The 26,026-nt window shown below is 53.8% G+C and overlaps 8 protein-coding genes across 8 annotated transcripts; 3 read left to right on the top strand and 5 right to left on the bottom strand.

The window, feature by feature from the left end:
• Positions 1 to 632: 632 nt before the first annotated feature.
• Positions 633 to 2,350, bottom strand: N0V89_012047 (uncharacterized protein; the record flags this gene model as incomplete). The annotated part of the gene is made up of 2 exons (XM_056220772.1): positions 633 to 1,945; positions 2,344 to 2,350. 2 exons carry the CDS (start codon positions 2,348 to 2,350, stop codon positions 633 to 635), a joined length of 1,320 nt encoding a protein of 439 aa, XP_056066075.1.
• A 13-nt stretch (positions 2,351 to 2,363) lies between these two features.
• On the bottom strand, positions 2,364 to 6,065 carry N0V89_012046 (uncharacterized protein; the record flags this gene model as incomplete). Its single annotated transcript, XM_056220771.1, has 1 exon — positions 2,364 to 6,065. One exon carries the CDS (start codon positions 6,063 to 6,065, stop codon positions 2,364 to 2,366), a length of 3,702 nt encoding a protein of 1,233 aa, XP_056066074.1.
• A 3,963-nt stretch (positions 6,066 to 10,028) lies between these two features.
• N0V89_012045 (uncharacterized protein) lies at positions 10,029 to 11,111 on the bottom strand (the record flags this gene model as incomplete). Its single annotated transcript, XM_056220770.1, has 1 exon — positions 10,029 to 11,111. The coding sequence occupies one exon, from the start codon at positions 11,109 to 11,111 to the stop codon at positions 10,029 to 10,031; it is 1,083 nt and encodes a 360-aa protein (XP_056066073.1).
• Positions 11,112 to 11,756: 645 nt separating this feature from the next.
• On the top strand, positions 11,757 to 13,061 carry N0V89_012044 (uncharacterized protein; the record flags this gene model as incomplete). Its single annotated transcript, XM_056220769.1, has 2 exons — positions 11,757 to 12,980; positions 13,032 to 13,061. The coding sequence occupies 2 exons, from the start codon at positions 11,757 to 11,759 to the stop codon at positions 13,059 to 13,061; spliced, it is 1,254 nt and encodes a 417-aa protein (XP_056066072.1).
• A 386-nt stretch (positions 13,062 to 13,447) lies between these two features.
• On the bottom strand, positions 13,448 to 14,161 carry N0V89_012043 (uncharacterized protein; the record flags this gene model as incomplete). The annotated part of the gene is made up of 1 exon (XM_056220768.1): positions 13,448 to 14,161. One exon carries the CDS (start codon positions 14,159 to 14,161, stop codon positions 13,448 to 13,450), a length of 714 nt encoding a protein of 237 aa, XP_056066071.1.
• Positions 14,162 to 14,406: 245 nt separating this feature from the next.
• NSA2 (Ribosome biogenesis protein) lies at positions 14,407 to 15,292 on the top strand (the record flags this gene model as incomplete). Its single annotated transcript, XM_056220767.1, has 3 exons — positions 14,407 to 14,516; positions 14,570 to 15,111; positions 15,159 to 15,292. 3 exons carry the CDS (start codon positions 14,407 to 14,409, stop codon positions 15,290 to 15,292), a joined length of 786 nt encoding a protein of 261 aa, XP_056066070.1.
• Positions 15,293 to 18,459: 3,167 nt separating this feature from the next.
• N0V89_012041 (uncharacterized protein) lies at positions 18,460 to 20,034 on the bottom strand (the record flags this gene model as incomplete). Its single annotated transcript, XM_056220766.1, has 1 exon — positions 18,460 to 20,034. One exon carries the CDS (start codon positions 20,032 to 20,034, stop codon positions 18,460 to 18,462), a length of 1,575 nt encoding a protein of 524 aa, XP_056066069.1.
• A 3,660-nt stretch (positions 20,035 to 23,694) lies between these two features.
• Positions 23,695 to 24,359, top strand: N0V89_012040 (uncharacterized protein; the record flags this gene model as incomplete). The annotated part of the gene is made up of 2 exons (XM_056220765.1): positions 23,695 to 23,700; positions 23,721 to 24,359. The coding sequence occupies 2 exons, from the start codon at positions 23,695 to 23,697 to the stop codon at positions 24,357 to 24,359; spliced, it is 645 nt and encodes a 214-aa protein (XP_056066068.1).
• Positions 24,360 to 26,026: the final 1,667 nt, after the last annotated feature.

Genomic DNA, 26,026 nt, shown 5'->3' with positions numbered 1-26,026 from the left:
CTGCGGACTCCCCGCCTGCGGCCCTGCAAGCGGACTATTCGGATACAACGCCTTGATTGCCGCGCTCCTGCTCTCGCACAGATACCTGCTACTCCGCCCACTAGTCGGCCTCTCCGAGCTATCAGTGCGCAAAGAAGCTGTGTCTGCTTCCCGAGAGCTGCGCGTGCTGAGTGTGTACCCGCTCGTGCGGCGCGCCGAGTCAGGCCGTTCCTCGGCGCCCTCGCTTTTAGGACGGGACTTGGAGCGCGTCTTTTTGGCGGATGTGTACTCGGTAGGTTCGGTGGTGGCGCGGTGGAGGTCATCCTCTGAGGGCTTGGAGCGCGCCGACCTGCGGGACGAGGAGGTTCTTCGACTCAGGCTACGATGGCTGGATAAGGCGTCGATCTCGTCGAGGGCGGCGAAGAGGGGGGATACAGGATGGTCGGCAGGCGTCGGAGAGCGAGATACTAGTGGTGTAGGGAGATTTGAGGCGGAGGGATCGAAAGGTGGGATTATGGCGCTCTCGGTGGGCGCGAGGGGTGGAAGCTCTTCGTCAGGCGCATTGGGCCCGGCTTCAGGAGAATCAGTTGTGCCAACCTCTGTGGGATTCGGAAGAGGTTGGGTTGCTTGGTCTTTTCCATCGAATTCTGCTGCTAGAACAGCCATAGAGGCTGGAGGTGCGCCGAGGATGCTCTCCGTGGGTGCTGGGAGAGGAGGCGCATCGTGGGGTGTCTCGAAGTCGATGGGGCCGGGAGGTGGACGTTTGTATGATGTATGAGAAAGTTCAGATGGTGCAGCTTTTGGAGAGGAGGGGCTTCGGATGGGTTCGTTGGGGAGGCGGTGGTACACGAGTTGGTGGCGGAGGGGGGCGCTGATGATCGTGCAGATGACTTAACCGTATTAACGGACAAGGATGATTTCGAGCGGATAGAAGTTCGTTTCGGAGGAACAGGGGGTGGTGTTCTGGAACGGACGGAAGTTTTGCCCGATTTGATCGAAGCAGGTGAGGCTGGGCGGGTTGAAGCTACGTCTCGCGTGGGTTTAGGTGGAGGGCGAGCGTAGCTTGCGTCTTTTCCCGAATTTATGGAAACGGTTGACGCTGGGCGGGTTGAAGCTGCGTCTTTCGTCGGTTCAGGTGGAGGACGAGTATAGGTTGTGTCTTTGCTCGACTCAGGTAAAGGCGGCGGCGATTTCGATCGAATCGATGCTTTCTCTACAGTTGGAGTAGGCGGCAGTGAGGTCCTAGGAGCGGGCAACAGAGGCGGTGGAAAGTCAGCAGCAGTCGGAGAAGCAGCGTTGGTGGTAGGTGGCAAACCTGCTGCTTGAAGCTCCTCCTTCCTCTGCACAACCGTCTCTGCGTCATCGTACAAGGCGAGACCGTAATGGTAGATGCACCCTTCGTCGGGGTTTTCGTTCTCGACTTCATCGCGGAAGTTCTCGTGCTTGGGCTCGCGGTAGATGACGGGAAACAGTCGCAACAACATCTGCGGCTGTTCATCAGACGGCTTCTCGGTGCCGACAAGCGATGCGATGGGACTACCCTCAGGCCTGTGCGAAGGCCAAAATTTGGGCCTCGTGAAATCGTGATCTTCGTCATGTATGGCAGGCATCGTGGCAGAGATCATTTCTCGCTCGAGACGGGCGAAGCGCCAGGTTTCAGCGGCGAGCTTGACGATGCGTTTCACTGCAATCTTGATACCCTCCTCTTCTCTTGGATCGGCGAAGTGCTTGATGGCATTGACAATTTCCTCGACCACGGTACCAGCAGCTGTGTTGATGCGTTGCTTGGCACCGCTACTTGTAAATGCTGCGAGGAGCGTCTGCTGGCGCCAAATGGCTTCTTTACGCGTGCTCTTGTCGCGAATGTGGTTGCTCATGGACAAGAACAAGGAATCAGCCTTGTCGTACCGACGGCCCAAGCTGAACAAGAATGGTCCGAAGACGCGATAGGTTACAAGCTTCGAGACTGTGTGAACTACATAGGCGGCACGGAGTTGCCTGCAAGGATATCAATCAATGTCAGTCACGGGAAAGAGGTACAGCCTACCTTGAAGACGGTGTGTCTGCCAAAAAGGAGGGTAGGTAAGAAGGTATCTGTTGCAGCTCCTCGGGCGGAGGGATGACGGGAAGGTGAACGAAGTGGGTCGCGGCGAGGTCAAGAATCTGCTTTTGAAGCTGCGTGAAAGAGACCAGACTGCGAAGCAGTTAGCGACAGTCGGCGGGGAGCGGGGAACGGGGAGCAGAGAGGCAAAAGAACGAATATTGCATTACGACCGTGAAAATGCTAGCGATTTTTACAACCTCTTGACCCGACCAGAACAGGAATGCACGCAAAACAGGGATAACCTCCGAAATTGGAAACACTAGACATCATGGCAGACTTACTAATAAGTATCACCCTTGCTCTTGATCTCAGCAATGTCACCGTACGACTCCATAAGCTTCTCCAGTCTCGCCTTCTCACTCTCCATGTTGGTTGCAACGCTTTTAATGATCTCTTTCTCCTTCTCATGCTGCGAATTGAGGTCATTATACTGTTTGAGCAACTCATCCTTGTCCTTGCTCAGCTGGTCCGCAAGCGCCTTGTTTTCGTCCGCCTTGCGATTTGCCTCTGCGTGCAGCTCGATCCACGCCTTGTCAGACTCGTCCTTGATCTTCTTATGCTGACCTTCCAGCAGAGAACGTTGCTCTTCCCAGCTCTTGCGCAGGCTCTCGACATCTTCCCGATGAGCTTGAACGAGAGTGCTCCTCTCCTTCGCCCATACCTCCATCGTCTCACGCTCACGCTTCAGTGCCTGCTCGCAGTCGAGCTGGGATGCACTTAGCTTATGCTCGAGCTCATTGCGGTATCGATCGAAGCTCTCTTCTCTTTCACGCTGCTGTCGCTCGTGTTCAGATCTGAGGTCGTCTTTCTCTTTGAGATGTGTAGCCAATGCAGCTTGTCGCTCACTCTCAGCCTTATCATCGGCCTCCTTGAGCTTCTTGTCGAATTGGATGGCCAGAGCAATCGTCTCGGCTTCGTATTTGGTAGTAGTAGTGGTCTTCCACTCTTCAAATTCGACACGGGTCTTCGCGATCTCCTCGGAAGACGTCTTCTCGAGAGTTGAGTGCGCTTCTTCGAGATCTTTGTACTTACCCTCCCACGACTTCATCGTAGCATCGAGGGCAACCTTGAGCTGACTTGCCTCTATTCTGAATTTCTCGGTTTCGGCGAGTCGCTCCTTGAGGTCCTTCACCTGCTCCTCCATGTTGCCAACCTCGAAACGCAATCTGCTTGCTTCACCAGAGTGCTTGCGCTCCATGCTCGCAACCCTGTCCCTTAGGGCTTGGATCTCGTCGTCTTTGGCGCGTAGCTTTTCCTGGTGTTCAGAACCGGTTCGGCGAAGTAATTCTTCTCTGACGGCTAGCTGACCTTGTGTTTCCTTGTAGCTAGCCAAAAGGGAAGGCAGGTCATGGATAGCATGAGCTATTCTGGAAAATGCATCAACCGGGCCTTCATCGACTGCAGGGCCATTTTCGATTGCGGGATAGCCATTGGGATAACCTCTAGGGCGCAGAGGATCATGACGTTGCGGTGGGCTATGGCCGTTGTATCCATAATTGGGTGGGACGTGGCTCCAGCTTTCTTGATAGCCGTGCGGTGATGAACCATGCGAAGGGGGCCCATAAGGGGGATAGTCGGGGTATGCACTAGCCTGACTCATGCTGTGGGTAGGCGCGTGGCTAGGAGCGTGACTAGAGGGGTGATAGTAAGGTGGGGCAGATGGAGGATAGTGGTCCCTGGGATGGTGATACTGAGGGGGAGCTGGCTGCGGTGGAGGGTTTGAGTAATGCTCAGGCTGTGGTACGCGAGATGCGAACAGCGGCCGAGTGTGAGCTGGAAGGTAAGATCCACGAGAGGAATCGCGGGATAGCTGGTCGGCCTCACGGTGCCTCAATCTGGGTTGTATCAAAGCTGACTCGTCGTCGTCATCGTCATAATCATCATCATACACAGGCGCACGTCGAGGTCGAGCTCTGGTTGGAGGCGGTGAGGGAGCTGGCGGTCTGTCCTCTTCGATTACTTGATTTACTGCCGCTGGTCTGGGTGGAGCGGAGGGCGCGGCTGGACGCTCGGTGGCTGTAGATACTGGAGAGAGGGGAGCAGGATCAGGGATGGTAGGAGTTCTTGATTTGACCGGGGCAGGGACGGGCGATGCGGGCTTGGGTAATGAAGGGCTCTTTGCCTTGATTGGGGCGGGAACGGGTGATATAGGTCTATGCTGAGAGACCTTTGCTGCAGTTGCTGGGGGGCTTGGTGATCGAGGTTGCGAAATGGGCGGAGCCTCCGCTTCCACAGGCGCTGGTATGGGAGAGGGAGGCGTCGTGCTTCGAGCTTCCACGGGTACAGGAGTTTCTGGTGCAGGTAGTGGACTTGGAGCTCTCGGTGCTTCGCTTGCTTCCGGTTGCGGGTCCGGTACTGGATCTGATGCAGGGACTTCTTGTGATTCCAGCTCAGGTTCTGGAAGTGTCTCTATCGCGGGTTCAGGCTCTGTTGGTACTTCCGGCTGCACTTCAACCATAGGTTCGGGCTCTTCTACAGCGGTCGCTTCGGGTTTAGGAGCAACTGGCTCTTCGACCTTGGCCTTCTTCCCCTTCTTGCCTTTCTTCTTGGAAGATTTTACTGGTGGCGTCCAGTCGTCAACAGCGGGCTCTTCGGTCTTAGGAGGCTCAGGCGGTGTCTCCTCGGCTTTTATCGATTCAGGAGGTACCTCGTCGATTTGCGGAGGTTCTGGAACTGATTCTTCGGGGTTCTCTGCTTCTGCGGGTTGTTCTACCGACTGTGTCTCCGCTGAGGGATCAGGCTGAGCTTCAGTAGATTCCGACAGGGGTTCCTCGTGGTTCGTTTCGTTTGCTTCTGACACTGGAGGCTCTGGCGCCTCGATCACTGGTGGCTGGGGAGCTTCCGGTGCTTCAACAATTGGTGGTTCTGGAGCTTCGACAACTGGTGGTTCTTCCGGAGTCTCGGGAGCCGGTGGTTCTGGGGCTTCGATGACCACAGGCGTCTCGTTGACCTTGACCTTTTTGTTCTTCTTGCCTTTCTTTTTCGGTTGTGGTGCTTCAACAACTGGTGGTTCTGGGGCCTCGACGATTGGTGGCTCAGGTGCTTCGACAGTTGGTGGCTCAGGTGCTTCGACAGTAGGTGGCTCAGGTGCTTCGACAATTGGTGGTTCAGGAGCTTCAACACTGGGCGGTGCTTCAGGTGCTTCAACTGGGGGTGGCTCCGGAGCTTCAATGACAGGAGCTTCAGGAGCTTCAGCGACAGGAGGTTCGGGGGCTTCAACAATCGGTGAATCAGCCGCTTCGACTGGTGTTTCAACGACAGGAGCGTCTGACTCTTCGACGATCGGGGCTTCCGGTGCTTCGACAATGGGCTCTTCCAAGGTATCTTCGACCGGTGCTTCTGGTGTTTCTATACTGGGGGCTTCTGGCGCTTCGACAATCGGTTCAGGCTCTGCGGGCTTTGGCGGCACAGCTTCTGGTTCTTTCTTGCCCTTCTTCCCTTTCTTCTTCTTCTTGCTGGTGGTGGGAGCAAAAGAGCCCCAGTCGTCTTCGTCTGTTGGCGGTGGGGGATCTTCAACCGTTTTATCGGATGATTGCTCAGCGGTGACTTCTGGAGCTGGCTCTTCGACTGTCTCTTCTGGCTTGGGATCGCTCACGACTTCTTCTTGGGCTTCAGGTGCTGGTTCGTCCCATGCGCTCACATCAAACTCAGGATCTTCTGCGGGCTTGTCCTCTTTCGATGCGCTCGACTCTTCTTCCTGTTCAGCAACCGGCGCGCTCTCGACCGCAGGCTCCTGACTGGCTGATTCTTCCAAGGGAGCGTCTGCAGGCGCGTCGTTTGCCTCGTTAGCGTCAATTGGTGAGTCTAACGAGGGTGCGCTGTCGTCTGGTATCGAATCAGTGGGCGCGGTCTCTGGCGACAGTGGTAATGACGCAGGCACGGCAAGGACAGGCTCTTCTGGTACAGCTTTGGGGCTCGGAGGTGGAGAAGCCTCCACAGTCTGCTTCTGTGCCTGAGCCTTCTTGCCCTTCTTCTTCGCCATGTTTGCAACCGCGATGCTGCCTGTTTATAGCGGGGAAGAGAGGCCTGCGGACTGCTTGCTTAAAATGTTTGCGTCTTACAGATAACCGGAGGTAGTGTAAAGATGAGGCTAAGTGTAGCTAGGCGCACGCTTGCGTGGCACAATAGCGGGAGAACATGTAAAGGTGCACGACAGCGCAGTCGGGGCTATATACGGACAGGAGGATTCAAGAGCCGTGCAGGGCGACGACACGAACTGAAAACGCCAAATTGGCCAATGGGAGAGCGCCAGCGAGTAAGGAGATGCATATCAGAGTTAGCAGACTAATCTATGCGCCCCAATTGAAACGCGCCCGGCCTCCAACTATCGGTAGGAGAGCACGTGTGCGCCGCGGAAGAGGTGTGATGGTCCCGTTCTTCCGCCGTTGAGCCACGATTGGGGTCAGGAATGGAGCGCGGGAGCGAGCAGACTAAATGGAGAGGTTGGAGAACTGCTATAATCGGGATCTCGAGGAATATTGACTGGCTGTTGCGCGTAACGTGAAGCTCGACTTGACGAGCGCTCCAGAAAGCGGGTCTGGTGCGCATGCGTGGTCGCACTCGGTTGGTCGAAAATGCATGATGCGGCAGCTTCCCCGGTAGCCGAAATGCTCGAACACGCCGATTTCGCAGAATTCATGGGGCGCAGTCATCATCAGTGGCCGATTTGCGTGTGTCGCCGATGCAGGATGCTGTTGGCGGTGTGTGTTGTCACCTGCAAAGCGGCCCGTGCCCTTCCCGCCCGGGCCCTACAAGCTTAGCGCACGTGAATGCGCTCCGTGTACTTTCCTCGCCCCCACTACGCACCTTCACCGACGTCGACCAACCGGGCGCCTGCGACCGCGTTCGTTAAACAACGACCGAGATTACCAAGAATGACCTCTTGCCTCGGCGCACGCAATCACTCGAGGCGGCATGGTCAAGCCGCGGGCAGCGCGCAAGAAGCCCGTTGTGGTGTCCTCCGACAGCGATGAAGACGATCGCTACTCACCGCCTGCAAAGCGGACCAAGAGGGGCACACTATCGAGTATCGCAAATGGGTCCCGGCGATCCGGAGACGCGAAACCTTCCAAGTCGCAGACGCGACGCGCCTCGTCCCCAAAACCCTCTAGTATCGCCGTCAAGAAGTCGCCAGCAAAGTCGCCCGCGAAGTCGAAGGTTATCTCGAAGCCCATTACGTCCTTCTTCGGTGCCGTCCCGAAGCCGCAATTTTCCCAACCGACGCCAAGTCCAGAGAAGGCCTCTGTAGGCACACCGGTCGACGTCGACGATATCCTCGATTCTTCAGATGATGATCATGGGAAGGCACAATCGACCACCTTGCCGGTGCGGAGGGGCAAGCAGCTTGCGGCGGACAATGAGAACGGCTTGAAAGGAAGTCAACGCTTTCTTCGAAAATTCAGTGGAGGCCGTACCACTCCCACTCCGTCACCAGCGCCCGTCGTTGAAACTGTAGACAGACGTCCTTGGAACGAGAAATATGGCCCGACATCACTCGACGAGCTGGCGGTACACAAGAAGAAGGTTTCTGATGTCCGCACATGGCTCACTAATGTCTTTAGTGGTAAAGAGCGCAAGAGATTGCTGCTTCTGAAAGGTCCTGCCGGAAGCGGGAAGACCACAACCATGGCGCTCCTTTCGAAGGAGTTGGGCTTCTATATGCACGAATGGAAGAATCCTACAAGCACGACATCCTCTGAGGGCGGCTTCGTCTCTGCTACCGCGCAATTCGCAGACTTCGTCGGCAGGACTGGCACATTCGGTAGCCTGACCTTTGACGAACCCATCGAGGCTCGTCAACAAACGCCGAAACCGTCTGCGAACAGCCGGGAAAAGCAACTGATTCTAGTAGAAGAATTTCCCAATACATTCACGCGTACTTCTTCTGCTGTACAATCATTTCGATCATCTGTCCTTAATTATCTTGCAGCAGCCACCCCTTCGGCCACTTCTTTCTTCTCGGGGAAAGCTGATGCGCAAACCGTAACGCCGATCGTTATGGTGATCTCTGAGACGTTGCTATCAACAAACACCGCAGCAGCTGACAGCTTCACTGCCCATCGATTGCTCGGTCCTGAAATACTAACTCACCCAGGTGTTTCTGTAATCGAATTCAACCCCATCGCCGCAACATTCATGACGAAAGCATTGGATCATGTAGTTGTTAAGGAAGCGCGTCAGTCAGGTCGAAAGAAGACGGTTGGCCCGCAGGTAATACAACGTCTTACGGAGCTAGGCGATATACGCAGCGCCGTCTCATCACTTGAGTTTCTTTGCCTTAGAGGAGATGAGACGGAAGGGTGGGGTGCCAATGTCAATCTCACTAAAAAGAAAACGCCGAAGGGCTCCAAGGACACACCAATGACGCAGATGGAACAAGAGTCGCTGGAAATGGTCACGCAACGAGAGAGTACGCTCGGCATATTCCACGCCGTCGGCCGAGTGGTGTACAACAAACGACATCCTGAGGACCCGAACAAGCCCGTCGCTCAACCTCCCAACTTCTTTCCCGAACGGCGGAGGCCAAAGGCGTCCGAAGTCGATATCGAGACACTCATCGACGAACTAGGCACAGACACTCAAACCTTCGTCGCAGCGCTACACGAGAACTACGTACTGTCATGTGACGCAGGAGACAGCGAGGAAACTCTAGATTGCATCAACGGCTGTGTCGACGCCCTATCTGACGCCGACCTTCTCTCTCCCGACCGCTTCGGTGTGTCTGGCTTCGGCCAACGGAATTTCCAAGGGACATCTGCAGACAACCTCCGCCAAGATGAAATGAGCTTCCAAGCCAGCGTACGAGGCCTCCTCTACAACCTGCCAAACCCCGTCAAACGTCTCGCACCTCCTCCAGGCGTTATGGGGGCGAAAGCAAAAGGCGCAGGTGCCCCCGCCGCATCCGCAAGAGGCAGCGCTTTTGTGATGTACTACCCTTCATCGCTCCGCTTGTGGCGCCAGCAAGAAGAAATTGGCGGGCTACTAGAACTATGGATATCACGAGCACAGCGAGGCGAACTATTTGGTGCCCACGGCCCGCTGTCGAAACCCGCACCGACAGTCACAGGCGGTGTAGACACATGGCGCAAGGCCGCACCATTAGCCAAACTCACAACACCCTCACAGCCGCAAGAGAAATCCGAGGAAGACACACTCAATACTGTTCTCTTGGGCAGCGGCGGCTCCGCACGCTACGAAATGCTTCTCGAGCGTCTGCCCTACCTCCCCGCCATTTTACGCAAACGGTCTCCTTCTTCTACCATTACAATCCGCGAGATCCGCAAGATCACTGCGTTCACAGGGTCTAGTATACCCACGTCCCCCGAAGACGATGATGCGGATGACAACGAGGAGCCTGGTGAGGGGGAGATGTGGGCGACGGATAAGCCGACGCCTGATACGCCGAGGAAGAAGAGGAGGGTTAGGATCGAGAGTAAGGAGGAGTCTGCGATTCCTGGGGCAGAGGCGGGGGCGGGGAGTTTGGTGCTTAGTGATGATGATATCGAGGATTGAGGATGGACAGAGTGTAATATTTAGAGGCATACTATATCATATGGAGCGTTCGGCGCGTTGGGGTCCATGGATGGTGTTTTCGGTGTGGGTATGGCCAAAAAAGTCATTCGCGCAAAGCGGGCAGGACGAGTTAGTTCCAGATATTGTTGTGCTACATGTCACCTTCAAATATAATTAAACACAACTATAGCACCGACCAAAGGACATCTTAGTTGGGTTGGTCGTATTTGTATTGGGTATTCCTGGCTGTTTCTCCGTTCCTATCTTATCTTCACGATCCCGAAACCGTCCTACACAGACGGTGCACAATACTCAAAGCCCAAACGCCGAGCGAATGCTAACGAAGAAAACGAGCAGCCGCACTTCGACACGAAACCCAAACGCCATTGCCATGCTGAAACTCGAAAGCAGAGACCTCGCTAGAAACGACCGCTTACACAACGTCCTCCATCTCCTCGTCGTCGTCATCGACGTCCTCCACCTTGATGTTATCATCGGCCCTCCCCTCATTCGCCGACACTCTGTTGCTGAAGATATCCTGCCTCGTCCAATTGCTTGCGAACGGCCCGCTCTTGACTAACTGCGCAATACTCGGCAGGACCTCCTTGAGGTACGCCTCCGGCTGCCTCGTCTTCGCCTTGAGCGTCTTCATGCCCCAGAACCTATACTCGTCGAACAAGCCATGCAAGATATCCAGCAGCTCGTTGCGCGGCAGACGAGCGTACTTGTTCTGCTGGCTCTTAGGCTTCTTGTCGGGCCGGATGAAGGAGGTGAACTGGTCTTGCAAATTGTTCATGACGGTGACCTCGTCGACGGTTTCGGCGAGGATGTTTGTGCGGGAGTTGCGGCCTTCGATGGCGGCTTTTGTGCGCTGCTGGTTGAAGGCGATGAATTCGGCGGTGTTGAGGGGGTTCGCGAGATGCTGGGTGGTGACGCTGCCGATGAGGGCGGTTTGCTTGGGGACGGCGCGCTTGTACTTTGAGCGCGGCTTGTGAATGCGTGCTTTGGAGTCGTGCACTGCGCCGCCGAAGCTGCTGGACTTGCTCTGGCCGATGCCGTTTTGCTTGTAGCCTGGGAGATCTTTCTCGGTGAAGATGTATGTGTTGTGCAGCATGGTGTCGTTCGCGCTCTGGCCTTCGACTTCGAAAGCTGTCGGCAGCCCGGACTTATCTCGCCATGCGTTGTTGAAGAAGACGCGCATAGACGGCGCCACTGGCGGACCTTGTGGCTGGTTTTGCGACTGCTTTCCATTCTTGCCCTTATTTTTGTTCTTGTCATACGCATTGTCAGGAGGCAGTGACAAGACCTCGCCGAGTACGATCTGATCGTTGTCGTTGCCTTGCGCAAACTCATCCCAGTTCGAGATGTGCGCGTATAGCCAGTCTGGGATACGCGCGAGCATGACATGCTTTTCGCCTTCACGCGGCAACGATAGCTCGCCCGTGTCTTCGTAGAATTCATCGTCCATGTAGCCGCTGCCGCCAAAGGATGGCGAACCTCCCTCCGTTTTCATCATCTTCGGGATGCACCTCTGCTGTTTTTAGTGTGAAGTGAGGGCGTGATGTCCAGGTGCGAATAGCGAGTGGGTGCTGAACAGGCGCGTGTTCTTTCGAGGGTTGCGTGGGAAAGCGCGGGCTTTGTGGTTGTCTCGTTCAAAGAGCTGCGGTTCACAAGTGTTTGGTTACGGGAGTCCGCCCGCTCCTTAGCGTCTTGGCGCACGTTGAGGCTCTGCGGCGTGCTCGCGCAAAATCTCAGTTTTGATATTGTGTGATAATTTCTAATAGACGGCCTGAGAGGTCAGATTCCGGCGCAACAACTTGACATGAAGATAGAACAATCAAATTTTCTCTCCGTGCCTGTGCCTCTCTACACTCGTTCTACACATCCACGACATTCAAGAACTTATCGATAAGAAGCTCGCGCTAGCGACCGCGATGGTAACAACACTGTACATGCACCACTGCGGTCTCTCGTTTTCAAACACTCGACTGTTGCCAAGTTCAATCCCCGTGCTGTAACCTATCCGAAGGCTTCAACACAACCGGTACCCTAGTCTCGCCGCCCGCTTCGGTCAGACTTGCCTCTGCTGCCTGAAGCTCCCCCACCTCGACCCGCGGCGAACCACCACACCACACCCTCTACATTCCGCCAACTTCCCACGATGGCATCTGCAGAAGTCAATTCTGCTCTGCAGGAAATCCAAGCAGCTCCCGTCAGCGACAAACCTACTCAATACCACACTCTTCTCCAACAAATCACCGCTTCATCGAAGAACCTCGCCGACGATCTAAACGCCTACTCCCGTACCTTACTAGATGACAACCTTGGCGTCGTTATCCTCCGCCCTCTCGTCAGCAATTTCGTAGAACAGTTCCGCAACCTCAAAACCCCAGAGATCAAAATTGAAGTTGGCGAGAATGTGATTGCGCTCCTTCAGACCAAAGGCGTTGGCCAGTACGAGGAGCAGGACACGCTGATCAAGGAGGCGGTGGCAGAAGCTTGCGAAGAGATAGAAGACTACCGGAAGTCTGCGCGAGTGTTGGGGTCGATCAATCTAGAGTCGACGCAACGCTCATTATCCAACGACGACAAAGCGAAGGTCTGGATCCGGATCGTACGGTGCTACTTGGAAGAAGACGACCCAACAAGCGCACTCACACATCTCAACAAAGTCAAGAACGTCATCTACAGCGTTACGGACAAGGAGACACGGATACACTTCCAGCTCAGCCAAGCGCGCATCCACGACTCGCAGCGCAACTTCCTTGACGCAGCGAAGGCGTACTACACACTATCTCTCGAGTCTAGCATCGCGGAGGAAGAACGACATCAAGCACTTGGCTCCTCGATCGTGTGCGCCGTACTGTCCCCTGCAGGCCCACCCCGCTCGAAGATGCTCGCTACACTCTACAAAGACGACCGCGCGAGCTCCGTCGAGAATCACTCTGTGCTGGAGAAGATGTTCTTCGACCGTCTTATTCCTCCGCAAGAGACCAAAGCCTTCGCGGAGACACTGCAACCGCACCACCTCGCCCGCACAGCCGACGGATCCACCGTGCTCGACCAGGCTGTCCTCCAACACAACCTCGTCGGCGCGTCGAAGCTCTACAATAACATCGGCTTCGATCAGCTCGGCGAGCTTCTTGGTATCGACGCGGAGAAGGCGGAGGACTATGCGGCGAAGATGTTTGAGCAGGGCAGGCTGAGTGGGTACATTGATCAGATTGACCGGCTCATATTCTTTGAGGGCGAGGCCAGCGGGGAGCGGAAGACGGGGCAGTCGGAGCGTGTGGTGGGTAAGGAGCTGAGGAAGTGGGATGCGAATGTGCAGGGGTTGGCGGAGGAGGTGGAGAAGGTGACGACGATGATTCAGACACAGTATCCGGTGAGTCTTACCCTGTTCTCTTGCTCTATACTTGGGCTAATTGTCGTGCAGGAGTTCTACGCTGCGCAGACGGTGCATTGAGAGATTGGGTGTACGGACTTTGAGTCTTGAGGTACAACACCAAGCCAAAGCATGCCAACAACTTGTCGGTGACGTCATGGACATGAGGTAGCAGCTATGGGGACAAGCCGGCTGCAAATGGGGATTCTCGAAGCATAGCGAACGGAGTACCAGCATCCATCTGAAATACGTGGAATTCCAAGGATGTGTATGAAGCGGAAATGACCGCGCTTAGGATTGGTAGTTGATAATACAGAAGCACCATTCCCATCCATGTACCAAGACAACTCTACCATGCAATGCAACCTCTCATATCCTCACATATTGTACATCCGAAAGTATACAAACTTCTTCACTGCGCTTGTCTTCGTTTCTCTTTCGAGCGTTCTTTAAAACACCCGACACCCTCATTGCTTCTCCTCCTTCAATGCCTCCTCGTACTCCTCCAAACTCTTAACCTCCACCTCACCTACCCTCAACACTGTGTACTTGTGCTTGCTGTACACATGCCTCGTGTGCCTCTGCCTCCTCTTCGTCTTCTCTACCACGCGCATGGGCTCACTCTCGACCCCGACCACCGTCGCCCGGCACGTGAATAGCCGCTCATCCAGATAATGCACAATCTTCCCGTGGTCGGAGTTGCCCTTGATTGCCTCGGCAGCTTTGAGTGTGTAGTCCCGCGAGCCGATATGCGTCGCGCGGTTGAGGCGCAGGACATCGCCGGCTTTGACATGCGGCATGAGGAAGGGTAGGCGCAGAGTGTCGCCGGGTGTGAGGAGGTAGGGGCGCCCGTGGATGTGCGCGGTGATGTAGTGTGCGGGTTGGGAGTGGAGAAGAGGAAGCAGGGTCCGTATCGAAGGGGTGAGGTATTGGGATACGACGTCTTGCCGGGCGTTGGGCGATGCGGGTGTCGTTGATGATGGTGTCGATTGTGGTATTGAAGGAGCCGATTCGACTTTCTGCTTGAGATCTTGCGAGACGTGTTGGCCGGACTGGAGGAGCGGGTCGGGCACGTTGCCCGTCTCGAGGGTGTGCGATACGGTCGTCAGGCCTCTTCCAAAATGGGCGGATGGCCGTGCTTCGAGAAGCGGGCGGCGGATTGTGCGGACGAAAAGCGCCATTGTGGGTGTGGACGGCAATGCCTTGATGCTCATTGTCGTGGTCAGGATGTCGAGAAATCACGAAGTTTGGCGGAGCTGCAGGGATCAGATGACGCTAGATTAGCGTCCCGAAATCTTGGCGTGCGGGACTGGGACTTTTTCGCCCGCCGCCAGCCTCTCGAAGTATTCAACATCACGATAAGAGCAAGCGCTCGCCCTTCCTATTACGCCGAGAAACCCAGAGCAGTCGCTCACCCGCCACCGCCATGCCTCAGAACGAGTATATGGAACGTCACAAAAAACTCCACGGCGAGAGATTCGATGCCGCAGAGAGGAGACGCAAGCGCATTGCCCGAGAGGGCCACGAAGCCTCTAAGTACACTTGCCCAGTACTCCTACTTGCGATTTTGCCACTGACTTCTATTTCAGAAAAGCTCAGAACTTCCGCGGTTTGCGCGCGAAGCAGTATGCTGAGAAGAGGAGGAAGGAGAAGATCCAGATGAAGAAGCAGATCAAAGCGCACGAGGAACGCAATGTCAAGACGTCCGAGCCCGCCGAACCCTCTACCGAGGCCTTGCCGCAATACTTGCTGGATCGCAGCAACGACAAGAACGCCAAAGCACTGTCCAGCGCTATCAAAAACAAGAGGAAGGAATCGGCAGCACGATTTTCGGTTCCGCTGCCGAAGGTCAAGGGTATCTCTGAGGAAGAGATGTTCAGCGTAGTGAAGACGGGCAAGAAGACAGCGAAGAAGTCCTGGAAGCGAATGATCACAAAACCCACCTTTGTCGGTCCTGGATTCACCCGTCGTCCCGTCAAATATGAACGTTTCATTCGGCCAATGGGTCTTAGGTACAAGAAAGCCAACGTCACTCATCCGGAACTGGGCGTTACGGTGCAGCTGCCGATCATCTCTGTCAAGAAGAACCCACAGAATCCGCTCTATACTCAGTTGGGCGTCCTGACTAAAGGTAAGCACCCGAGTATCTTAATACTTGACGAGACTGACAATTAAAAGGAACGGTCATTGAGGTCAACGTGAGTGAGTTAGGTCTTGTCACGGCGGGAGGAAAAGTCGTCTGGGGTCGTTACGCTCAGGTCACCAATAACCCTGAAAATGACGGCTGCCTCAACGCTGTGCTTTTGGTCTAAGCATGTGCGTCACACGCGACAATGCATCGTTACGGCGTTCGGGTACCAAAATCGACTAGGCGTTGAGGGATTGAGAACATTGAAGTTATGGGGCTTACGCGCTAGGAGGGGGAACAAGAGACAGGGATGAATTCGCTAGCATCAGGACGAGGATGAATGATACCAAATAGACCAAATGGACAAGACCTGGGTTTTTGTACCATGCTTGAGAACGCAGATTCATAGGCCGTGCGGTACATTACGAGTTCCACTTCAACCGCAGCAGCGAAGTGATCCCCAACCTCAGTCCTCTGGCGACTTCCCATCCCTATACTCCCACAACCTCGAAAAGTCCCTCACCCTCGCTTTCTTCCCTCTTTCCCCCTTCCTCAGCGCAGTCACCACCCCATCCGCATCCCCCAACAATACACCCACGCTGCCGTCCCTGACATCCTCACACCCATCCCCCATGATCTCCACCCGCGTCTCCATGAATTCACAACCCTCCTTCACCCTCATGTCCTCATCTAGCGGAAACATAGCATTCAAATAATGCTGATTCAGCAGATGCCCCGTCCCAAGCCTCATAAACACACGGCCTGCGTAACGATTGGGAAGGCGCGAGAAATACAAGACGCCCCAGCGGGCGACGAATTCGCCGGTAGAGGCATAGTGCTCGATGTGGCGGACCGCGTAGGAATTTGAAACTGAATTTGGGGACTTCGGAGGTACATCTCCATTCGTAGTGATGCGGAGGGCATTTGCATTCGCATTCGCAACGGCTTGGGATGACATCTGTGATGGGTCGTGACGCGGCGGGTCGTTGAAGTGGTTTGCCGCGCTGCCAAAGGTGTAGATTTCGAGTTTGGAAGAAAGGGTGGTGTGGGGGACTTTGGGGTGTCAGTTTCACATACACACAGCTCTAACATTTGATATATGGAATAGCGGAACGAGCAGAGGGGGGGAGATTAGAGGACGTACGTTCCGTCAGTAGCCAATCCAGAATCAAGCCACCCTCGATGCCGCCCTGGCTGTGCAGTATCAAAACCACTTTTTTATTTTTCTCCTCGAGAAGGCTGGCTTTGATGGTAACGTACGAGCGGCGGATGTCGGTGGTGGCGTAGAGAAAGTCGCGCTCGAGGATGCATTGGAGGAGGTCGAAGACGATACCGTACGTGCGATTATGAACACCGGTTATGGGGCGGCGGAAGGTGAGGGCTAGGCGGTTGAGGTTCGATTGGAGCCAGTGTGAGCCGACTGAGACGCCGTTGAGGTAGATCCAACATTCTCCCTCGTGCTTGCTTTCGTCTTCTCCGAGGTCTACGGTGCTGTGCAGAACATCGATGTCGCCGTTTAAGAGAAAAGCTATCGCTAAAGTTATAGCGTATACAGCTGCGAAATACAGCCCTACAGCCCACAGTGGTAACACGATTGTGAAGGGTAAACTCAGTAAGAACAGCGGTTGGAACAATAACAGGATAGCGTGAAGGAATAGACAGTAAAGGTTGGATAGAGAGGGATAAAGTTCGTCAAGCGCGCCGCCCTTCCATTCTGTCAAAGGGATCAGAGTTCCTGGTATTGACCACGCGAGGCTGAAGATGAGACGGATGTCGGCGATAAAGAGGAGAAAGGGGGATCCCGTATAAGGGATCGGTGTGTGTGAGTTGGTGCGGCGAAGATTGGAGGGTTGCGGTGGAATGAGATCCACTGCCATAATTACAAGGCTGGTAAGGAATGAGTAGAGTCAAGATGTGAGCCTGCAATTCCAGTGAGACGAAAAGAAAGGTGGAGACATGTTATACGAAGCCATGTGATGTGAGCAGGCGGAGAGGCTGAAACTAGGCGGTGGAATGTGGGAGGGAACCTGAAGTATGTGTAGGTGCGGCTGGCCGGGAGCTTGTATATCGTTCGTTAGTCTGCGCGATGGCGCATGATAGCTGAGAAGACCTTGTGAGGATCTGACGTGCGCGTATCTAACCTGTGGCTGAGTTGGTGAGGTGTGGTTACACGGGAGGTTTGCCTGATCGTCTATGCGATCATCGCCCAGGGATAGATATAGCAGAGTGGTCATATGCCTGAGCTTGAGGCTTGAAAGGTGTTGGGATTCGTCGATTTGGGGCAACGTCGAAATTAAGGTTTCTGGCAAGTCAAGGTACGCGTCGCGCGTTGTGCGTGGATGTTTCGTTCGCGCATGCAGGGGTCAGGTGCAGCTGTCAAGAACGTCATCATGCATGTGACCACAGAAACCTAGCTAGTGTTCACACGACGTTGATTATATAGATCCCATCTCCACTCATCTCTTGACAAGGTGATGGTCAAGAGGGCTCATTATTTGAGCATGTCGAAAGTCATCTTCTCGCTGCCTGTTTTTGATGCATTCATCATGCCCACTCTTCGATACACTCCTCGCTGAACTTTTAGGCTCCTCCTGAAGATGAATTGTCTGTGATTTTGGCTTGCCACTGCGTGCTTCATTCGAGTAAAAAGTCGAACCTTCGGTCTAGCCAGATTTGGAGCGAGAAAGCGCTTTTATCGGATCCTTGCTTCAGGCATTTTCACGCACGGGTGGTGCGCTTAAGGACTTGGTTCGCTTGGAAACTGCATGGGCATGGCGGAGAGATGCAGGTGGATAGGACCTGGAAGACGAACCAAATCGGCTTTACACATGATGCATACCTCATTCTCACAAAGTTCTCAACAGCCCATCAGCTTATTCAGAGCTACCCAGGGCCCATTTGGAGAACCGTTCCGTATAGGATCAAGAACCGAATCAACCGGTGTAAGGGCCCCCTTCTGGAGGTACAGCAGCCCGCCATGGATGTCTTTAGCCCAGAGCCCGTACGCAAAGTCGACTTGGAGTCGCATTGCAAATTCTTTGGTATCTGGGGCTACGCGGGTAGAGGATCTGAAGCAAAGGCCAGACACATAAGAGGAGTCATTGAAGATGTACGGAGTGGATTTGGCAGAGTCAGGACGGTCTATGAGCGCCACTCATGAGAGAGGCTAACATCATCAGTGAGAACAGTTCTAAGCCTGACCTGGAAGTTGCGATCAACAGTATCTCTGAAGCCTTTCTCTAGAGGTGTATTCATCCATCCGCGTTGTTGATTATGCAGCGAGAAACTTTTAAAGATTGCTCAGTGGGAGTTAGGCAGCCAGTGTATGCTACCAAAGCCGCTTCTGACCCCTCAGATCTTCGCCATCTCCCTCCCTTCCGTATTGTACTCCATCAGCCCTTCAACAACCTCTCTCCATCTCCCTGCCATCTCAGGACTGATCGCACTCTCGTCGTAGCTCACCCCAAATTTCACTCTTCCCTCCGCATCCGTACTACTTCCCACCAAGAACTCGTCATCCCTTGCCCTAACACCCTGGCGAAAATCCCAGAAGTCTGCTGCAAAATCCTTCTCTTCAGCACCATTCCCAACAACACTCAGATCGTATGTTCCTGCTGCAAGCCATTGCGCCGTGCGTCCAATAGACGACACACCACACGTCGCTCTAAATTGAAAGGCTGGAGGAAGAAGTTCGCCGTGCGGATTGACTCCCCACTTCATATCATCAGGTAGCTTTGCGTCCGAGCGTTCAATGGCACTAAGGTATGCATTGGCGAGCAGTCGAGCCGGAGAATGCGGATCGAAACCGCCTTGCACATCAGAGTTCTTACCCTTCGCGCGTTTCTGATAAATGCGTAACTCGCGATTCGCATGACTCGCGATGAGCTTGAAGCGGCCTTCGATTGGGAGGGAAGAAGGTAAGAAGGGCATGACGATGCCTTCTGAAAACGCCAGCATACACGAATCAGCTGGGGTGTTCCAGCCGAAGAAAGCGCGTGGGTTTAGCGGAAACCCAGATGCGAAGGGGAGTCGCTTGTCGTCGGGTATATTGGGGAAACGCTCTTCGTGAACGGTCATCATAGCGAGGCCTGCGAGGGCGAAGCATCCGGCGCCGATGCTAACGTGAATGGAGCGGCAGAGGTCCCTCATGCGCTTTGATGCAAGAAGGGAGAGGCTTGCATAGACAGTACCTGCATTTAGGGGAGGCTTTGAGGCTTCGGAGTAGTCGAAGAGCTTAGAGAAGTGTGGCGGGAAGGTTATAACTTCTTTTCGTTCTTCTCTTCTGAGCGGATTGGTAAAGGATTGGGGGGTGGTCTTTCGCAGATGCCGCAGGACACGCATAATGGACCAAAACCATCTTTCTCTTGCTTTGTTTCTTGCAACCCGTGGGTATAGGTCTTCTTGTGCAGGTGGTAGCCTCTTTCTTATCTCGTCCTCTTGTCTGCCTATCTCTATCTCGCTTTCCAAGTCTTTCTCTGACAAATTGAGTATGCGAACGAAATCGCTGAACCAGTTGTACGCAGATAGACCGTCCGATATTTGATGACCCATCACAATCAAGAACCGCACTTCGGAGCTCCCATCAGGTCTCTTGACCAAAGGCAGCACATGAATCTTCGACATGCACTTCTCAGGCTCAACAATGCGACCCACATTGAAGGCGTGTCGATGCATCTCATTCCCGTCAACCTTTTCGTAGTGATCATCCACCCATACTACACTCCGCAGAACATCTTGAAGCACCTCTTCTATGCTACCGTGCAGATCAACAATGAACTTCCGATGTCTTTGTGAATCGTTGAACAACGTCCGGCTCATAAGCATAACATGACGCAGTCGCAGATTCGCCCACGCAAGCGCGATCCTCCGTCTGAAAGCTTCTTTCGAAAGCCTATGATTTATGCGCACAGAAAAGAGCGCCGTCATGTCTGCACGACCGCCGAAATATCTGCACGCAGACACCTCATCAGTTTAGATTATGCACGTCTTTCGATTCGAAGACTAACCGACCATCCGAATCGAAGGATGTCTCCACCAGACCAATAGGACGTTCGAAACTTGCTTCTCCATGGCGCTCAGTTCTCTTCCAGGCATAGTACCCATTGCCATAGCGATTGAGCCAATGCTCGCCTTCTCTTGCCATTGCGAGACGTGTTGTTGTAAGTAAGACTAGTGCAGCTTCAATAATGTGGGGAAGTAAAAATTGTACGAGTCATTCTTAGACCATCGCGGATTTGCGCGCCTAAACCCCAACGGGTATACCGGTACTGCCCGCGCACTACTTTGGTCTCTGGTACACTTTCTACCCCATCGATATTTGGAGGCCATGTTTGGAGATGTCAACATTGAAAGATCACAGCACCTGGGTATGCTACTTGTGATGTAGTAATGGCGTATGCGTCGAGCTCGGATCTAACCGGAATCGGAAATAGACATCCAGATGTCTGGAAGCTTGTTGTAGAATGGTAGGTGAGTCTCAAAACTTCTCATTGAATTAGTCCCATGCATCACAGAGATTGATAAATGCCAATGTGGAGTGACTTCAACAGTGAGAGCAACATTCGCGCTGCGAGACATATCTTTGGTATGGCACAAGTTTGTCGAGCTCGACGACAGAACTCGAGGTTTGTACGTTCCTCCATGTGGCGTCCCCTTCTGCATGGTCTTCAAGTCCTTGATATGTATGTTGCATTTCGTCTACTTCATTTGTCCTGTTCAAACTTGACAGTTCCATCATCGATAGCTCGATCCCGGTCTGGAGACAAGAAATTTTGTCACGCCATTAGACCATGCAACGCCCGGTCAAAAGCTCATATACCCGGTCAAAAATCATAGCCACTCAATTCCGTACCGACAACAACCCACCGCTGTTTCAGCGCATTGTGCTACCTTTTCAACCGTCCCGGAAGTCGATTCTGAGGTCCTCCCGGCTTCCGGTGCGCAGTTTTTCTTCAAGCTGAGACCTGGTGGCGATCATGCGGTCGTCAACAGAGAGCATGGAACCATGTAACAAAGCAAGAAGATCGCGAGTGAAATTCGCGAACACGGTGAGAAACCGGAGGTTCGGAAAGCTAGTGGCAGGCGGAGAGGTCGTTCCAAGACCGTCAGGTAACGAGCCGCTTTGTAGGAATATCGGGAAATGACGAGCTGAACGCGCTGCACCGCTTCGCGTTGGCCTTGGTGAAGCGAGCTGGCGAAGCCGTCAAACGAATCGCTCCAACTGAACTCGAACGTGTTTTCAGCATAGGCCATTGTGCATGTTTCGTTGTAGATTTGTCGGCACACAAGGAGAAGCTCCAGGTGAGGAGGGCCCCTAAAGTGGAGACGACCTGCCCGGATGTGAAGTGGTTCATTGCTGACCAACACGAAGCCAAAGATCTTGTCACGAAGTTCAGCTGGCAATCGCAGAAGAGGCGAATTAGTGGCGTTGTTCCTTGTACTGCCGCAAACTGTTAGCTCACATTAATCTTCTCGTTTCAAGCAGCGAGTAACTTACAAGTCCACGAGGCGACTCGGGGTTTTGAGCAGGCACAAGAGACCATTCGCTCGAAGAGCTGCCTTCTTTTTTTGCACCCGTGTACCCCAATTGACGATGCCAGGTGGCTGGACCACCTGTTTAGGGTGTGGACGCAAGCCGGATCGCGGCATGGTGTTTGAGGGCAAGGTGTGACGGCACTGCTGGGAGAGTGGTGAGTTGGTGGATTCGTATTGCGATGCAGATGTGCTTACGACGTCTTGATACTGGGGGACCTCGAGTCAGCAACCGTAGATCAATAAGGGCAACAATCGTACTGACCTTGAGTTGAAAGCCGAGGTTGGTTTGCAAAGGATTGGCAGTGACCTTGACAGCCTCGAGGCGGAAGGCGTCGAGGTAGGACACTGGTGCCGTGGCGACAGGCTTTATATACCTGAACGCCGAGGTGTATCTGAAGCTTTGGCGCTTCCCAAAGAAGATATTGCTCATATTTGAGTGATGCCATGGCGACGCCATTCATCTGGAAACTTTCTTAACTTCCCGGCCAGTGTCTGTTGTCATCAGCCAGGGATGGTCTCGGTCGAAAATCACTTTCCACGTATAGACGATAGGAACGAGTCAGTTGCAGCCAGCAGCCTTCAGTATACCCTTTCATGATTGAAATTTGATCTTGTCGAGGAAACGATTAGGCAGTAGGGGAGGGCTTATGCCACTATGCTAGCAGGTCCTGATTAGCTCGCGGAGAAATGGATCGGGACGCCTATCCACTCTACAACATCGACAACAGGCGTATCTTCCCAGTTCATGGCTATAGTACTGCAAATGTTGGATGCTTCGAATCCGAAGGAATTGCTGACATCCACTGTAGATGGCTTTTTTTTGAGGACCGTGGCTATCTCTAATGCAAAGTCGAGACTTTTGGAAATCTCCTCATCTTATGACATTGAGAGGCTAAGTGGCTTCTTTTTGCCGAGTCCTGATATTGGCCTCAGGCGCTGGAGCAAGTTCGAGCGCGCCCTGGGAGTGATGTATCAAGCAATACTTGTTTTTTCTGCGCATGACATGACTTGGAAAACAAATCTATCTATGTAATCAGTGCGTGTATCTGTGGCTGGGACCCATGATCTGACGCATCCTACTGAGCACAGATCATACCATCAGATACGCGCATATCCAATGGCTGACAACAACCCAATCGCAGACACCAACCCAAAGCCTCTCGGCTTTCTTACATACTCGTGGATTATCGCCAAAAATTTCTTCATTAAACTATTCGGCAGGAGGAAATCGCGACCGCAGAGCAATCTCGCCCGGAACGATCTAAAATACCCTCAAACTCAATACGATAAGCCACGGGATTCATACCAGACGTTGAAATTGTGCTCTTTGGGAACAGAGATGGTGGATGGGCTCCTTATGATTCTGATGAATCGTACGAGTGATGGTGAGCTCTCGGGACGCGAATATTGTTGCTCAGCGTTGGCTTCTCGGATGAAGACGATGCGTTGAGAGATCAAGATATCATAGGTATGATTAAGCGCGATGGCGAGTCTGTAGGTGGTGTCACAGTGCTAGGCAAAACTTAGAGTACTGCAATGCCCACCCTGGGGTAACTCAGAGAAACAAAGCTTTCAACGAGGTACTGTAATTAGAAGCAAATAGCATGAAATTGAAATGGATCAGATTGCCATCTCCCTTCTGCATGTGACTTACGCAAACGTATGAGCAAGCCGTTGGGTCATGTGCACAGTCCACAAGGACTTGATATATCCTCTCGCCAGCCCAGACAAGCACCGCAGCCTGACCCGTGTATGCCCTCTCAATGGATGATCCACACGATGAAAGCACACCTGCCTCCAGGTCATTCCGTGAATCTATAGGGCGTTTTCTCAATAAACGTCCATACTTCATTAGAAGGATAGGAAAGGGTCTGATCAACATCCTCGGATTAAGGAAGGACCAGCCGAAGAAGCCTCCCAACAAATTGAGAAAGCGGAGAAGGAGAAGAAATACCGTAGACAGATCGCCTCAACCTTCGCGATTTTCTAGAGATGAGGCAGTGCGTGAAAACGAGCATGAGGAATGTCAGGTGGTTGAAGATGAGGCTGAGCATGAAAGTAAATCTGAGGAAAGTCAGATAAGAAGCGAGTCCGAAAACCGAGAAGGCCTCTTACGCTTGCCTAGAACAGAGGACACGGATGCAATCACACCGATTAGGAAAGACTATCATATCCCCCAAAACCTCTCGCCGATTCCGGAGCAGGACAGTCCGGTCAAGACGAAGGACATGCAAAGACCATCTTCTTCAACATCAATACCGGCACAGGACAGCCCAGTCAAGACGAACGGCTTGCAGAGACCATTTTCTCCAACGCCCATAAAGGCTTCACGGGGACATAGCATGGGAGATGTGGACGCGATAACTCCGGCGGCGAAGCCTACCCGGCTCTCGACGGTGCAGGAGGTCTCATCCATCAAACCTAGTCTTACCAGTTTCCCGCCACTACCGGACAGTCCTATCAAAGGGAACGAAGACGAGGAGAAAGAAGTGAAACAAGAAGCAGTCAAAGAGCTGGATACTGACAGACCACAAGTTTCTCATGGTCCGGGCGCGTACAATATCGACACTATCAGGGGAAATCCGCGAAAGAAGTTCGTTATGGAGAGGAAGGGCCTTTTTGAAGCGATGGGAACCGGAGGACAACGGGAGCAGGATGGTAATGCTGTAGAAAGATCAGAAAGAACAAGAGAGCCATCCAGTCCGGAATTCTTTTGAGATGCGGTACGTTGATATTGGGGACTGTAGCCTTGTGCCTCGGTGGAGGGACTTCAGGATCGAAAGGACGGGCAGGCGCGAGGCAGGGTAGAAGGCTGCGATACATACAATGTTGTTGAAAGATTCGATAATCTACATTGGATCAATCCATCTTTATATTCAGTCCCGTCTCCGTAAACACACCCTTGTATACCCCACAGCCCAGCCATCAATCCCTTGCCCCCATCCTTCACTCTCACCTTCACCTCACCCCACGTCCCTTCTCCATACCCACCCCACGCCACCTCACTTTTCTTTCTCCCTCTACTCCCCAGCTTTACCTCCCCACCCTCATACAACCCAGCTCTTCAAGATCCAACAAAATGTCAGACCGCAACCCTCCCCTTCCGCCACGCCCTCAGCCGCTCAAAATCCTTCCTATCAAACAAGATCAAACTCAACCCGGGAAAGCCAAGCCCACCTCCCCAGCCAACAGCGAGGACACCGCCCAAGGTCATGACATATCCCCCACCACCGACAGGGAAGCCAACGCAAACTACAAACGCCGCATGCGCGTCATCGCCGCCTCCGAACGCACGGAGAATCCCCTGGAATTGGGCGAAAACGGGTGGGGCGCGCAGGCTTGGGGACGGGAGAAGAAAGAGAGGAGGCAGGTGGAGGAGCTGGAGGAGTTATGGGGGAGTATGCGTCGGGGTTCAGGTACGATTAATGTGAGGGAGAGGGTGCCGGATCGACGAGTGCTACTCCAGCGATCAGAGCGCGCGTCTACAGAACGCCAAGTCGTAAGTTCACAGGGAAGTCTCTCCAAGGGAGACGGAGACGGAGACGGAAGGGCAAAGAAAAGCAGCGGATCCCCAGCGCAGTTCATCCGTCCACTGCCCTTCAGACTGCATGAGGCATCCCCATCTCCATCTCCCTTCCCCCCTTACCGTCCCACGCGCACACCCGAACGACATACATCACCAACACAGCGAGCAAGAACAAGCGGTCCGTACCTCTCCCCCGAAAGCGCGGCCGACGTAGAAGCTCGTCTAGCCGCTCGTTCAGCATCTACCAACGCGTTGAGGACGCGCGCAGGCCCGAGACCGAATGTGCAGGGGAGGAGTGGGTATGCGGCTCAGGCGCAGGGGGTGCGCGTTACGCCGGGGAGCTATGGGGATAGGGAGAGGGAGGAGTATCTTGCGCGGATTGGTCTTGCTCGTGGGAGTGGTGGGTCGGGGTGATGGGACGGTGCATGGAGGATAGGACGCGTTGTTCAAGTTTGAATATTGAATGGAGCGCGGACCGTGTGGTAGGGGGGCAACGGAGTCTATAGGATTTCATACATGTTCGGGTTTATGAGAGATGGAGAGGGAAGTCAAATGGAAGATACGAGACCCTAGCGGTCTTCGGTTAGCTCCGTCCACCCACACTGCGTCGATCTCCCGCCCGTCACGCTGCAAGTCACGACGGGAGGATCCTACATCCCCACTCCACCTCTGCTTTAAACTCGCGAGGATGGAGATCTGACTTTGTCTGACCTTCTCACTCTCATTGGCACCCAGCCTCTTCAACCACACCATGGCGCCTCGCACAACCTACCGCCACCGCCCCATCACCGCCGCGACCATCTTCGGGACTCTCTCCTTCGTCCTTCCCATACTATCCTTTGTCCATCTGTACATTCA

Source organism: Didymosphaeria variabile, assembly GCF_027946475.1.
Source record: "Didymosphaeria variabile strain IMI 356815 chromosome Unknown scaffold_9, whole genome shotgun sequence".
Lineage (NCBI taxonomy): Eukaryota > Fungi > Ascomycota > Dothideomycetes > Pleosporales > Didymosphaeriaceae > Didymosphaeria > Didymosphaeria variabile.
Note: the sequence above shows the minus strand (reverse complement) of the source record. Positions and strands in the feature narration are given on the sequence as shown.